This window comes from Anthonomus grandis, chromosome 3 (genome assembly GCF_022605725.1).
Source record: "Anthonomus grandis grandis chromosome 3, icAntGran1.3, whole genome shotgun sequence".
Taxonomy (NCBI): Eukaryota; Metazoa; Arthropoda; class Insecta; order Coleoptera; family Curculionidae; genus Anthonomus; species Anthonomus grandis.
This window is the reverse complement of record NC_065548.1, coordinates 29,726,513-29,742,268: the sequence shown is the minus strand read 5'-3', so window position 1 is coordinate 29,742,268 and position 15,756 is coordinate 29,726,513. Positions and strand designations below refer to the sequence as shown.

General features: G+C 33.5%; 1 protein-coding gene across 1 annotated transcript in view; it reads right to left on the bottom strand.

Moving 5' to 3' along the window:
* The window catches only part of LOC126734646 (glutamate receptor-interacting protein 2), a 1,148,906-nt gene that overhangs the window by 559,616 nt on the left and 573,534 nt on the right, over positions 1 to 15,756 (bottom strand). Inside the window, exon 4 of the mRNA XM_050438344.1 lies at positions 10,896 to 11,039. Coding sequence (XP_050294301.1) covers positions 10,896 to 11,039 — 144 coding nt within the window. The remainder of the gene's footprint in view (positions 1 to 10,895; positions 11,040 to 15,756) is intronic.

Sequence of the window (15,756 nt, the reverse complement as noted above, 5' to 3'; positions counted from 1 at the left end):
TCAGTTTCATACTTAGCAACCAACGTATCGTGTTCTGAGAAAATGCATACTTCATTCTGCCAAGCAAACGGAATAGGTACGACGCGATATAATTTCCAAGAATACCCACGCTGTTTTATAGGGATCTTTAAGGTTATAACTACGGATTTTTCTGTCGCGATGCACGATGCTATGTTAAGTCGCAAGTATTTTGATACATCTTGAGGTTTAATGACAAGCTCATGGTCACTAGATAACAATACGTTTTCTAACTGAATAAGATCCTTTTTAAGAGTCTCCATGTTTATTATTTCATTTGGAATTTTATTGTCCCTACATTGATTTATTACCTCGTACTTATTAAAAGCTTCTAAAAACCTTAGACTTTGAAAATAAATTTTAGTTACATACTGAAACAACAAATTAAACTCTTCACTATCATTCTTTGCCTTCAAATTAAAATTACTTTCAAACTGACTTAGTTTCGAAACTATTTCCTTAGAAAACTTTTTTGTATTCCAAAAAACTGAATTAACCTGCGCGCTAAAATTTTTTATTGAATTTATGACTTTTACTAAATTTTCATGATTAAGATTTACTGCTATACCTAGTTTATCTATAGTTTTCTCCATGGTTTTCTCATCTGCAAATAACGGTTCCATCGATCTTTCCGTCAAAACTCCACAGCACCAGTTTAAAGCTTCTCCCAAAAACTCAATAGATCGAGAGCTGCGTCTACTCGTCTTTGTTTCAGCATTTGTACTATGTCCAATACTGTTATAAATTAATCGCAGATGCCTCGTTAGTATTTGATCCAGGTGTTCCAGAAAATTTCCATTTTGACAAAGCGGTGAACTAGAGTTCTTGCAGTGTTCTGTCTTATTTATAGATTGTATGTAATAACTCGGCTGCATCGACATTTCAGTTACGTAAACTAAAGGCACCGAAGATTGATAAACCATCACGTCCGAAAGTTCTGACCAATAAACTCCCGATACCAAACTTATTTCCGTTGCACCAAAGTTGCAAATTACTAATATTACAAAAACTTTACTATAAAAAACCATTTTATTACGTTTTGGTTTTCGCTATACTGCCAAACTTAAATTACACGACTAAATACAACGTTTAAAATTCCTCCAGTCGTCTTACTAAGCAGCTTTGATAAATTTATTTGTATTATTTTAAATACAAATTACAAAACTCACTAATAATTACCTTATTGTTATTCCAATCATTGCTACCAATCAGCATAAATAAAACCTACTTATAACACGCCATAATTATGATTTCAACATAACTAAAATAAAATTTTATGCTTACTTTTAACGTAAATGACCTGTACTATATTTACACCTAATTATGATCGATCTACATATTTCTTCATGCGCTCCACGTGGATGGTATCTTGTACATTTTTATTATTCTTTTTAATTTTAATCTGATAATTGACGTCACTAATTTTGTTTATTACTTCGTAGGGTCCAAACCACCGATGTAATAATTTTTCAGATTTGCCCTTTTTTCTTATAGGGGTATATACCATAACCATATCCCCTTTTTGATAAACAACTTGTCTTTTGCCTTTATCAAATCTTTCTTTTTGTCTTTGTTGTTCTGTTGCTATTCGCCTAAGGGTTTCCTCCCTTGTACTCTGAATTCTTCGTAATAACTCTTGAACATCCTCGTCCCTACTATTTTCGACTCCTAATGCAACGTCAATTGGCAACCTCGCTTCTCTTCCATAAACTAAAAGAAATGGCGAGCATTTCGTTGTTTCCTGAGGAGCGGTGTTATACGCAAAAGTTACCAAATTTACATATGTGTCCCAGTCTTTTTGGTTCGTACTCACATACATTGCAAGCATGTTCGCTAACGTACCATTGTAGTGTTCGCATAACCCATTGGTACGTGGGTGGTAGGCCGTGGTTGTGGAGGGATAACTGCCTATTCCTCGTAGCAGTTCGGTTACTAATTGGGATGTAAAACATTTTCCTCGATCTGTTATAATTTGATCCGGGCATCCATGCTGACAGATGATGTTGTCTAACATAAAATTTGCTACCAATTTTGCTGTACCATTTTGCATTGGTTTTGCTATAGCCCATTTTGTTGCGTAACAAATTGCAGTTATAATAACCGTATTGCCCAAATTACTTTTTGGAAACGGTCCCAAGATGTCAATACCTATTTTAGAGAATGGTAATCCTACTTTTATAGGCTGCATTAACCCTTGAGCCGCTTTAGGAGGACTTTTACGATGTTGACATTGAAGACATGATTTTACATACTTTTCAACCTCCTCATACATTCCAGGCCAAAAATAGCGACTTTTTATTTTACCAAATGTTTTCGCAAAACCTAAATGTGCACCGCTCAAACAATCATCGTGACACGATATTAAAATATCAAGTTTCATTTTCTCAGGTATCACTAAAAGTTTGGTGGAGCCGGTTTTGCAATTAAATTCTTTTTTATATAGCAAATCCTCATGTAGTAAATAACTTCGTGCCATTTTACGTACTTTGCTTTCTGCGGCGTCAGGATTTTCAAGTGCACACCTTATTTTATTTAGCAACGAATCTTCCTGCTGTAATTGTTTAACATTTATCGAGTTCAATGACATCACGGGTAATTCGTTGACGTTATCGTAATTTTCCTCTGCTTGTGTTATGGGATTGCGTGATAAGCAGTCCGCGTCTTGATGTTTTTTACCATTTTTATGCACAATTTCATATTGAAAATCTTGTAATTTTATAGCCCACCTAGCTAGGCGTCCTGCCGGATCTTTGTTATTATGTAACCAACATAAAGCGTGATGATCTACGACTATTTTAAACTTGCCCCATAAATAATGGCGAAAAGTCGTCACACCATACACTACGGCGGCACATTCTTTTTCAGTAGTATTCCAATTTATTTCGGCATCAGATAATCGTCTGGATGCGTATGCAATAGGGTGGCTGCCTGAGGCATCTGTTTGTAACATTACAACACCTAACCCGTAAGAACTTGCATCCGTATGCAATTCAATAGGTAAAGTTTCACAAAAATGACTTAGCACGGGTGACTTAGTTAAGCATTGTTTTAACTTATTAAATGCTTCTTGTTGTTCTAATTCCCAAGCAAAATTAATATTTTTTCTAGTTAACAAATTTAAAGGTCTTGCAATGTCAGCGAAATTTTGAATAAATTTTCGATAATAGTTAGCTAATCCTAAGAATGATTGAACGTCTTTTACGTACGTGGGGATGGGAAAATCAGAAACAGCTCTAACTTTTTCGGGATCGGGGGAGATACCTTCGCTTGAAACTACGTGTCCTAGGACTTTAACTTTACTTTGAGCTAAACTACATTTTGATGGTTTTAATTTTAGGTTCGCGCTTCTAAATCTCTCAAAAACTTTACGTAAATTCTCCAAATGGCTTTCAAAATTCTCCCCTTTAACCAGTACGTCATCTAAATACACTAGACAAGTATTCCATTTTAATCCTGCTAAAACTTGATCCATTACTCTAGAAAAACAAGCGGGGCTACTAGCCAAACCAAAAGGCAACACATTAAATTCAAAAAGTCCTTCGGGTACTATAAAAGCTGTTTTTGGTTTGTCTTGTTCAGCCAAGCTTATTTGCCAATACCCCGAAAAACAATCTAAAGAAGAAAAGAAATTTGAACCATCTAGCGCTGCTAATAAATCGTCAATGATAGGCAACGGGTATTTTTCTAAATTAAGCACCCTATTTAGCTTCCTATAATCTACACAAAATCGCCAATCGCCTGTTTTCTTTTTAACTAATACTACTGGCGACGCCCACGCCGATCGCGATGGCCTAATTATACCCGCTTCTAACATTTCATTTACCTGTTTGCTTATTATTTCGCGCTCCCGCGGACTTACGCGATAAGGCACCTGATGAATCGGCGCGATAGTCCCTGTGTCAATAGTATGGTCGCAAATGTTAGTTTTCCCTAATTCTAAATTATTCGTAGCGAAAATATCGACAAATTCTTCTAATAAAATTAGTAGTTCTCTGTAATTATTCTCTTCTAAATTTTCATTTAAATCTATAAGCGACGTTGTGGCTTTTAATGAGTTATTTTTACTACTTTCTGATGGAACAACAGAATTCTTTATGTTACATAAATTAACATCACATACTACATTATCTTCCTGTAAAAATACAGGGTAACTCTCGAAAAGTGTATCCTTATGATACTCACTAAAATCATTCGCACCTACGCGCGAGAATTCCTTATTTAATTCGCCCGACACGGTATTTTTATAAATGTCTACAGTTACATTAGAGGTGTTTGTTATGCAAATTATCGCCTTCTTTTCGTCAAAATTGATAATTTTACAAGCTCGATTAAAAAAATAGTTAGTGGACGGTGAAAAAAAATAGTTTCTTGCTAACGCTCTATTGAAATGCACTGAAACTTTTACTGAACTTTTAGGAGGTATTTTAACAAAACAGAGACTGCGTACAACACTATCTTGCGATGGATTTTCGTAATCTAATTTACCGAATTTAATAATACGCGAGTCTTTTCCTACTTGCAGTTTTATGGATTTTAGAAGAAAATTAATATCAGCTTTAAATTTGTCATTAAAATCATTTCCTAAAATAATTTTTTCTCCAAAATTTTTCTACACCATTTAAAGCAAAATTCAACTTAATCCTACCTAAAACCCACAATAAATGTCCACTAGCTGATTTAATTATCACGCTTCCTACCTTTTCTATTTTACAGTATCTAACCCAAGAGTAATCAATTAAACTTATTCCTGACCCAGTATCTATAATAAATTTTACATTATTTTGACCTATACGTCCGTTAATAATTACTGGCTCTATAAATGTCGTTATGTCAGATATAGTATAAGTACATGATTTTAACTGCCTTTTCTTAAACCTACAATTATTTTTCTTATGGCTATCTAATTTACAGAAATAACAATTCAGCATTAAATTTGATTGAATTTGTTTTGTAGATTGACCGTCGCTTATCGACGGGTATTGCCGTTTTTTGCAAAGCAGTTTTCTGCATAGTGGCCAATTTTTCCACAGCTATAACATCTTATTTTTCCTTCTGGCGTTCGTACCTCTCTTTTAATGCTAGGATTGTTAAATCCGTTATTTCTCGAATTATGATTAAAATAACGTGGATTATTAAAATTTGACTGTTGCCTACCTGATTGTCTTTCCAGTTGCTGGATTCTCTGCACCAGATCATTCATTTGGTGATGGTTTCCTCTGGCTGTTTCAGGGTAAGGTCCTCTGCTAGTACTCGGCATGGCTCCATCAGGGTACGACTCTCCCGCCAAAAACTCGGTAGTTTCTACTTTCTGCAAGTTCCTTCGAAGAGTCTCTACTGTCGGGTTGTCCATTAAATTTACTTTCTGTAGAATTTTCGGTTGCAGACCTCTTATGATGAAACCAACTTGCTCTCGTTCTTCCATATCTGGATCTACATCATGGCACAATTTCAACATCTCATGATAATAGGACCACAGTTCATCGAGATCCTGCTGCTTTCTAGTTAATAGCCGAACATACACCTGCTCTTGGTCTTTTGTTTTTGTAAAGTTGGCTCTTAAAGACGCTATTGCTAAGTTTAGTCTCCTCAGACCAACGGTTTGCTCTTGCGGCTCTATTAAAATTTTTTATAAATGATGCCACGTTCTCACCCTCTTTTCCTGCGAATACTTTTGGATTAACGGAAGTATAAACTTCCCTTGCGTTTCGGTCTTGACCTCTGGGATTTTCTCCTACTTCGTCATTATCTTGGTTATTAGGCATGTTAACTGTTTGATTACTTCTAACTGGTAGAAGTGATGAGCGGCGTCTATTGGCTCTAGCGTGACTTCTCAAGAACATTCACTACACTCGCACTACACTTTCTAACCATTAACACGTACTCTACACTTTCTACGACCGACGTTACGTTACGAGTGATCAACCACGCGAACTAGTACTTTAACTGTAGATGTAGATCAGTTTTCGCGAAAGTTACTCAGTTACTCTGTACGATAGGATTACGCGGCGCCTCCATCAGTTGTGACACCAGTACTTTCTTTGGGGGTTGTAGCTTAATTAATACTTCTGTGTTGGGCTTTAATAAACAGATGGTATAGTGAGTTGCCTAGATGTTATAATTCTGGTGTCTACGTGACAACTGACTATTAGTACATTTTATTAGATATGCAATTACAATAACACATTATGCTGAGTCGTTGTTTCCCAGCCCACGTGCGCTTCGGGTGTCTAGCTCGTACAGGGTGGTCTCTCAAATAGGTGGCCTGTCGTCACAATATCAAAGGCATTTTTTTTGTAAAAATTATTTCAAGTATTTAAATAGATGTACAATCAAATAAAATAAACGCCATTTCTATTAAACGAATGGGCGTTTTAAAAAAAGCTCGATTTTTCTGTTCTTTGATTACCTATAACCTTTTATATTTTATTTACTAAAATGGCGAAAAGTCAATCTTTTTAAATAGAACCCCTTATATTTTATTTTTTATTCTTATAGACAGTTAAAGTACTTTTAATTCAATATAACACTTTCCTATATCCAAGTAGTCGCGTTTTAGAAATAAATACTTATTTTCGTGAAATGTGATCATTTTAAACATTTTTATTTAAGTACTAAGTTACCTCTGAAAATGTCATAATGGTTTAATAAATGACAGTCATAGGTTTAGCTATAGTATCATCATTATCTTTTATAATAAACATATTTAAAAAAATGGAACATTATTTTTAACTACTTAAATAAAGTGTTCATAGGACTATTTATTTTCTATGAACAATGTACTCAAATAATAGCGAGAACATGTAAAAAATTCAACACAATATATCTAGATATACAACCAATGATTAATGGATAGAAAAGCTTATTTATATTACAAAATACTTCCTTTGTTATATGTAAAAGTAACAAAAAAAGTTCTTTTATAGGAAATTTTTGAAATGACTACCATTATTCTCTTAACATTTATAAAATAATTTTCTGATGGATATAAATTCGTCGCTCTTTTAACTTCGTTTTTATCAAAACAGGTAATAACTCGCTGACGTAGCTGTTCTTTTTTCTAAGTCGCTAGGAGCAACCATTTTCAAAATAATCGCACTTTTAGGTTTTCATAATATGTGAATAACTTACATTTACTAATTTATTAGCAATGCAATCCTAAATATAATAAAATTAATATTTAAGAATATTGAGATTCAAGTAAAATTAGAAAAGTTACTAAATAAAAAAAATATTTCGACTTTTTTGTTAATTCTTATATCATCACAACCAAAGTACATGATATTTATTATATACCAAAAACAATAATAAATAAAAAAACATGCAAATAACGCTACTATAACAACTGTTCAAAATGATCTCCATTAACTTCAATGCATTTTGAAATACGTCTAACAAATGACTGCCGTATTTTAAAAAGAAATCATCATTATTTTTTAACATATTTACAGAATTTACAATTTTTATATTAAGTTAGTTAATTGATTTTAAATATCCCCAAATACAGAACTCCATGGGGTTTAAGTCTGGACTACGCGCAGGCCAAAGCAAAGGTCCTCCACGGCCAATTCAACGTTCGCGATATTGTTTGTCAAGGTAATTGAGTACCTGTCGAGAAAAATGCGCTGGCTAAAAAATGTTATATCTTCTAAAAGATTTCGTAAGAAATTTAAGTAGGAGTCTCTGTTCAAATTAGATGGCAGTTCATAGGGGCCTATTATATGATTTCTAAAAATACCACAACAAATATTAACTTTAAATTCATGTTAAAAATGACTGACAACTGAATGGGAGTTTTTAGTATTCCACTGAGCATTTCTAAAGTTAAATATGAACTCGCCTATGAACAACACTCTGCTAATGCGTTGGATCTGAGTTTTGCATATTGTCAACCAAATTAATTACACCCAGTATAAAACAAATAATTATTGTTATAATTTCTAAACAATTAATAATTACTGATCAATTTCACAATCGAATTTGCGAAGCTCAAAATGCAACGTTAGCAATTGCGCGTAATTCATCTTTATTTTACTATGGGTTATTGACATAATTTGACGGTATAAATACAAGCTTGAAGTCTAGGGAGATCATCAGTTATTCAATAACCATTTCGTGTTGATCCTCTACCCTCAGGTAGGAACCGGTTAGACCATAAGCCGCTGGTCTCCGCCTAGGGGTGGAACGTAACTTGTGGTAACGGTGGTTATAAGGGGATTACTCTACCCTTTGGTGGAACCGACAAATTATCTGCAAGTTACACAGTCGGTCTCCTTACCTGAGGGAAGAGTTGGCTCGTATAGCTAGGTTCCGGGGGATTCCAGGACACAGTAATCAAAGGGTTGGGTTTAAAACTATTTCTTAATTTAGGTATTTTTATTGTTGATAACGCCCCTCAGCTGAAAACTAATAGTCAAAGTTACACCCTGCATTACCCTTGGCCTTTTGTGGTAAGGCCCTTTGTACAGCCTAAGGCGACACAATACATTTGTCAAGCAAACTAAGTCATTTTCCTCGGGCTATCTGTCCCCCATCCCCGTACACCGCGCATAATCAAGAAGCTAAAAGCTGGCCTTTTAATCAACGCGGCTGCGTAGGAACTACTTTATTTGAGAGGAGTTGGAGGTCCGCCGCACCGTCGTCTGGACGGCGTGACAATATTTTTAGACTGACTACAAAACTGCATTCTGTCTGGCAAATCTGGTGGAATCAAACACTGAATTGGTGTAAAGTGGTATAGATAAAGTCTTTCTTTCTGCAGTACTTTACCAACACATGATTTCCTTACACCAGTAGCTGCCGCTATTCGCCTAGTACTTAACCCGGGATTTTCTGCTACGCGGACTAAAAATTATTCTTTCTGTTCTTGGGAAATATTTTTTGGGTTGAGTATTCCCAAAACAGGCATTTTTGGCCGAAATGATCCAGTTTCTTTTAGTCGGCTATGAATTCTTTTAAATAATTTATGGTTTGGTTGTTGTCTATATGAAAATTTTTTCTGATACCTGCGTCTTGCATGCCATCCATTAAAATTTACTTGCGCGTAAACACATAGCATATCACGCATCTCCAAATTGGTAAACAAATTAAGCCTAAGCATTACTTAAAATAAAAAACTTTTTAACCTGTTTAAAAGTTTTATATGTCTCCAACGATAACTGCCAAAGATGCGATTTAAATAAAGTAGTAAATAAATATTATTCAATTTTTTTTTTTGAAAAATTGTGATTACGTCGATGCTTGGTTGCTCCTAGCGACTTTAATAAAGCATAAATTTTTTTTATGTAAAACTAAAAAAGGAGTTTATTTTGCTACTTTTTGAGCCGATATACAGGGCTGAAAAAAGTTAGGGGTTCTAAAAAAGTAAAAACTAACGCAACGAGCGCCCTATATCGAAAACACGAAAACTGTATACGAAATGTTATTTTTCTTTTAAAAAGACTCGTATATTTTAAATTTCATGTCAGTATGTCAATTGGTTTAGAACCTGAAAGTAACGATAAATCTAATAATACTTTGACACCCTGTATTTCAGTTACTATTAAAGTTAGGATAAGGTAAGTTGACGTCAATGACATTATTTTGACGTAAGGAATCTACTGTTGTTCTGTGTCCCATTACTTTTGGGACACCCTGTATAAGTGGCAACGCTACAGTGTTGAAAATATTTTAGGCCGATAAAATATTATCTCTTACCATAGCTACCAAATTTTCAAAATGCTACGTTCTGTTTTCCATATACGCCTAACGTACCAACGGTTGTCAATCACGGTCTAGATAATGAGTTTTAATGGTACATATTATATGATTCTGTTAGCATATATGTATGTATCTGCTTTTATCATGTTTTTTTAAGAGTAACCATTTGAATTTGAATTAAATGTTCTCGATTTAATTTGAAACATCAGCTGCATTATCCAAAGTAGTAGACATATTCCTTAAGCTTAAAAATATTTTGACACCCTGTACTTTGTAGAGCCGTGACAACTTAAAATGAATTGTTTTTAATCGTACCCTTAAAAAATATTCTTGATAAAGTCGTTAATGATTATTTAATACCGGATAAATAATTGAACGTCAGGACGTCTTCTATTTACAATTAATCTTAACAGTAAAGGCGCCATATGCACATAATGTCTGATAAGATTGGCATTTATTAGTGATTGGTGAAAAATTATTCTTATACATTAAATAATATCACTATATTCATAAGGTAATTTTATAATCATTAGTACCAATATCCTGTAACATGAACGTAATTGATATATTTTTGCTAACAATATATGAGAAACGAAAAAAATAATATCTTATATATTTTTGTTTTCCTCTATTTTCGAGTCTAAAGATAATCCTAATAATAAATTGAGATCAAAAGAGAAACTCGACAAATCCGAGAATAAATATCCGACTTTAATGCTATTTTTAGTGATATGAGCAAAGTAAACTAAATAAAATAAATATGGAAATTATCTGTATTTGTTCCACTTAGAGTTTCTCCAAACAAATACACTAGCCGTGATCCAGATTAGAGTTTAAATGAAACATGAAAAGCTTGGAGTTACACTTAATGGATTAAACCTGGTTTACTCGGTAGATTAAATGATATGTAGTTGCTCTTAATACGTTGAATTATTACGCGGTTTTCAATAGGATATTAAAAATTTTTTTGTAAAACTAGGCATAACAATGTGAAAACTATATTATTACAATTAGGTACATTCATCCTTTATTATATAGGATCAAATAAAAGTAAACGACTCATAAAAGTATTTTATTAGACCAATCTTACACCTAATACCGTACATAAAACTACAGACGATTTACTGAAAATTACATTAAACCTCAAAACTGCCGTTTAATAATGCAAAAAGAAAACTTACCAGCCGATAAAATAATTCCCAAAGATTCGCCGGTTCTTTTTCTTATTTCTACCGTGGTAGTAAAGTGACCCTGACGATTTTCCTGGCAAGTGCTGGACGGATTTCCGGAATCCTCAGAAAATGTGGGTGACATCGATTTTAGTTCTGCAATAAACGATTTACCATAAAAATTTAATATTTTCTAGATACGTACAGCTGCTTTTACGTCACATAGAATAAACATGTTTAGCTTGTGGTAATCGTTCTCTTAAAAAACCACAATATATAATGATGATGGATTTTGAGTTTTCTTTTAAAAATTATCTTTCATATTAGTTATCGTATGAAGTTTACTTAATTAGCGTATTTGCAGCAATTCTTATAAAATTTGTTTTTTTGACTTGACTTTAACTTTTGAGGTGACTTGATAAAGGTACTTATGTATTAGTACTACTTATTAATCTTTTTGCTTTTTTATAATTAAAGCATTATCTCTAAATATGATATTTATGATAGTTATAATAATGTGTTAAGATTATTGGCATCAGGGTTTTATTTTGAGAATATCGTTAAAAAGTTACTGTTTTTACTAACTTATTGACTTGGACAAATAAATTAAGCTATTATTTAGGAAGTTATGCCAGTTCAGTGTCACTACCAGCAATGAGAAATTTGCTTTCTAGAGCTGTGAAACAATTGTTAGGGTTCGTCGTATCCGCGGTTGACGTTAGTACCGGTGACAGCTGTCATGTCAACGTATCAGTCATCTGATTTATCAATCCATTTATTATTCTTATTGCGGTTATTATTCTGTTAACCGCAGGATCTTAAAAGCTTCTACTCGCTCACATATAGATAATGGTAAGAAAGCGAAACTACCGCCTCAGGCTGCACGGGCCGTCAAGCATCTAATAGGTTATATAAAATGCAGCCATTTTTTAAAGGTTTTTGTTTTCTAGAATTTTGTAGATGATTTCAATTTACTTCTGCCGTTAAACTAACCTTTACTAATCAAATTTTAAAAAAACTTAAGTAAATATTGATTTGGCTCAAAATTTCTCTAGGTGTTTTGTGATATGTGCTGACACGTGGGTTTTAGGAAAATTTTTAAAAGAGCAGTGAATAATACTGTTATTATTGTATAAGAACTGAGAAATTAATAGTGAAAACTTTGAATCGAATATAGACACTGGTGACATTGCACTTGCATAAGTAGTTATTGCAATTAAATTTTTTGTGAAAAAGACGAATGGAAATGTAAGCAAAAATGTGATAAATCGATTCTAAAAAAAGAAGCTGATGTGTTAAATCTGTGAACAGCAAAAGACACAGACTTCTTTATTTTATTAACAGGCCCAATATGTTTGAGACTTGGGTTCAGATTCTTAAGTCTCGAAACCATAAATATCTCAGTGATAAACAATTTCATTTGAAATTCTATGTGTATGAAAATGATTTCACTACTGATTCATTTATGCCAAACTCAAGGAAGGTTATACCTTCAGTTAACATCGCAGGCCGAAAGCAAGGTAAGTTAGAATGGACTTCGTAACAAGTGGCTCCATTAGAGGTAATGAGCTTAAGGCTTAATTACTAAAGATAAACTTCTTTTTTTTTTCAAATCATGATTATGAAGAACTGATTACTTTTATCAGATAGAGAAGCAGCTGAGAAGAGAATATGCTCCAAACTCATAGATGTCATACCATCAAAGATAAATTATATGAAGGGTAAAATCTGCACTTAGGTCTTTAGTAATACTATCCTACAGGATGCAACATGAATAATAGGACAAAATGGAGTAAGATTTAATTTTTTTGATTGATTTTAAAAATTAATACTTTAAATTATGCCTTCTAAAAATTTCTCGACATCATCTAACTGCTGCTAATGTATCACAAAATGAAGTGAGTCAACATCCCCAAGAGACTCACACAGTTTCAAATTTGTCTACCAAAAACTCTCAAGTCCTTCTAGCTACTGTCTCTATAATCTTGTTAGATGCAGATGGCAACCCAGTTACCGTCAAGGGTATTTTAGGTAATGGATCTCAAAATTCCTTTATAACAAGTTCTCTTATTGAAAAACTAAAGTATATTCCATACAACAAAACAGCACGAGTTTCAGGTATTCCCTGTCTCATAGCGTCTCACAAAAAGTGGTGGATGTTATTTTACATTCCAATTTTAAACAAAATTCTTTTAAGTTAGGTTGTGTGGTACTTCCCAATATTACATACCGTCTACTTCCTTATATAGAAATTACCACTTGTGCATGGAATATTTCAAGTAATATATTCTTAGCTGATCCCAACTTTAACATACCCTCAGAAATTGATCTTCATATAGGCTCAGACCTAAATTATCAATTACTTACCCCTAATATGATTAGTTTGGAAAACAAAATGCCCACCCTAATTAACACTCATCTTGGTTGGGTAATTGGGGGTTTATATCCTTCAAATTCCAATTCAAATATTTCCACTGCACATCTGAATGTAATTCAATCTAGTCAATACTATGTTGCCCTCTTTGCTCAATGATGAACAAAAACCTTCTGCCTTGAAAATATTGTTGCTAAGTTTTGGGAGTTAAAAGAACCTTTATCTGTTAAGCTTCGCAACCTAGATGATGACTTGACAGAATTTATTTTTGTAAATACTACAAAAATCTTAGAAAATGAAACTTTTCAAATAAACTTACTTCTTAAAAATAAAGATGAGCACCTCAAGTTAGGTTATTCAATTTTAATTGCTCGTAAAAGGTTTGAAAATCTTGAGAAAAGGTTTGAGAAAAATCCAGAATATTATATACAATATAAACAATTTATCGAGGAATATGTGTCCCCAGGTCATGCAAGATTTGTTTTTCTTACTCAATGTAATGAGTTTTCCCAGCAAAAATACTTTTTCCCCATCATGCAGTGATTAGAGAGGCCAGTGCAACTACTAAATTGCATGTTGTGTTGGATAGCTCTTGTAAAACTTCAACAGGATATTCTCTCAATGACAATGAAAAGATGTTTAGACAAATATTCGTTAATCCTAAGCAAACCTTTTTATCGGACATTCTTTGGAGAGAAATATCTCAGGATCAACTCAAATGCATTGAATTGTTAACGGTTACTTATGGTACTAATAATGCTCTCTTTTTAGCCACTCGTGTGTTAACTGAAATAGCATAGAACAACTCATCTGACTATTTACTTGCATCACATGCTGTTCTAAACCAAATAAAATATCATCACAATAAGTGATGATATTTTAGGAGGTGTTGATGATTTTAATGATCTTAAAATTCTGTACGATCATCCATTCTTATTTAATAGGGAGTTGACTTTCCCTATTAAATAAGCATGGGTTTCTATTTCATAAATGATGCAGCAATTCACCACAATTTTTGTCAGCATGTACTGACCAACTTTATAATTCAGAATTAGAATTTGAATTCAATTCAACCCTAAATAAAGTTTTCGGATTAAAGTGAATTCCAGTAGTCGATAATTTTTTAATTCTAAAAGAAGACTTTTCCTGAACCCCTTACTAAAAGAAAAATCCTTTCAGTAGTAGCATAGTGCTACGATCCTATCGGATTCTTATCACCAGTTATTATTATTGGTAAGCTGATTATGCAGCATACCTGGACTTTAAAAGTTGATTGGGATACACCCTTAAAGGATAGTAATGTAATTATCCAGTGGAAAAACTTTGTTGACAATTTACATCTTCTTCGACAATTTAAAATTCCAAGACATTTCTTTTTGGATAAACCTTTAAAGGAAATTCAGTTACACGGCTTCGCAGATGCAAGCATGAAAGCCTATGCTGCCTGCGTTTATATACGCACATCCTATTCGGATGGTAGCATTTCCAGTTTTCTTGTCTTATCAAAGTCTATTGTCTCCAGTGGCGGCTTTGGGTAGAGCCACAGTGCCATGGCTCTACCTAATAAACGTTGAAAATAAAAAAAATAATTTATTTTTTAAATTTTACTTCAGTCCAAAAAAATATCTGTATATTAATATTTAATACCAATTATAAAATTAAAATACTGGAACGCAGCCAGTGCAAGATTCCGCAAATTTCGCTAATGCGGAATCGAAGACGTAGTTGTCGCGCCAGGCCCCGTAGCGATGCATGTTACATCGAATAATCACAGCAAATATCCTTGAAACAATGTGGTAAAGCTACGGCAAATTAAATAATTTTGGGCCAGGCTCCAAACCAATAGAATCTTTTCTAGCAAAACGTGCGTGATATTGTTTGTTTTGATTATTCATCGGGCGTTCGCGGTTCCGTAGAGATCTTTTATTTTATTTGGCTGGCGTTTTCGGCTTTGTTGGTGTTTTTTATTTTTATTAAATAATAAAAACAATGACTAAAATTAGTTTTTTAAAAGCAAATCCATTTCCAAATTAGATCAAGGTTTGGCGCTACCTCCCTGAACTGTCACGAGCCGCCACTGATTGTCTCCCCTTAAAAAAGTGTTACACTTCCTCGATTAGAGCTTTGCGCTATGCTTCTACTTTCACAATTAATCACAAAACTCATAAACATTTCTGCAAATAGGTTTAAAATATATTCAATAAATCTATGGTCTGATTCCGAGATAGCCTTATCTTGGATTGAGTCTCATTCATCCCGTTGGAATATATTTATTTTAAATCGCGTATCTAAGACACAGGAATTAACCTCTGAATTTACTAGGCGGTATAATAAATCATCCGACAATCCAGCAGATCTACCCTCTCGAGGTACTTCTATTACTGACCTTTTAACTTCTGAAATGTGGTTGCACGGACCAGCCTTTCTAGAACTTCCAAATCTTGATTTAACAAAGTCTAAAATATTTCAGAGTTTAAATAACTTGCCAGAAGTAACAAA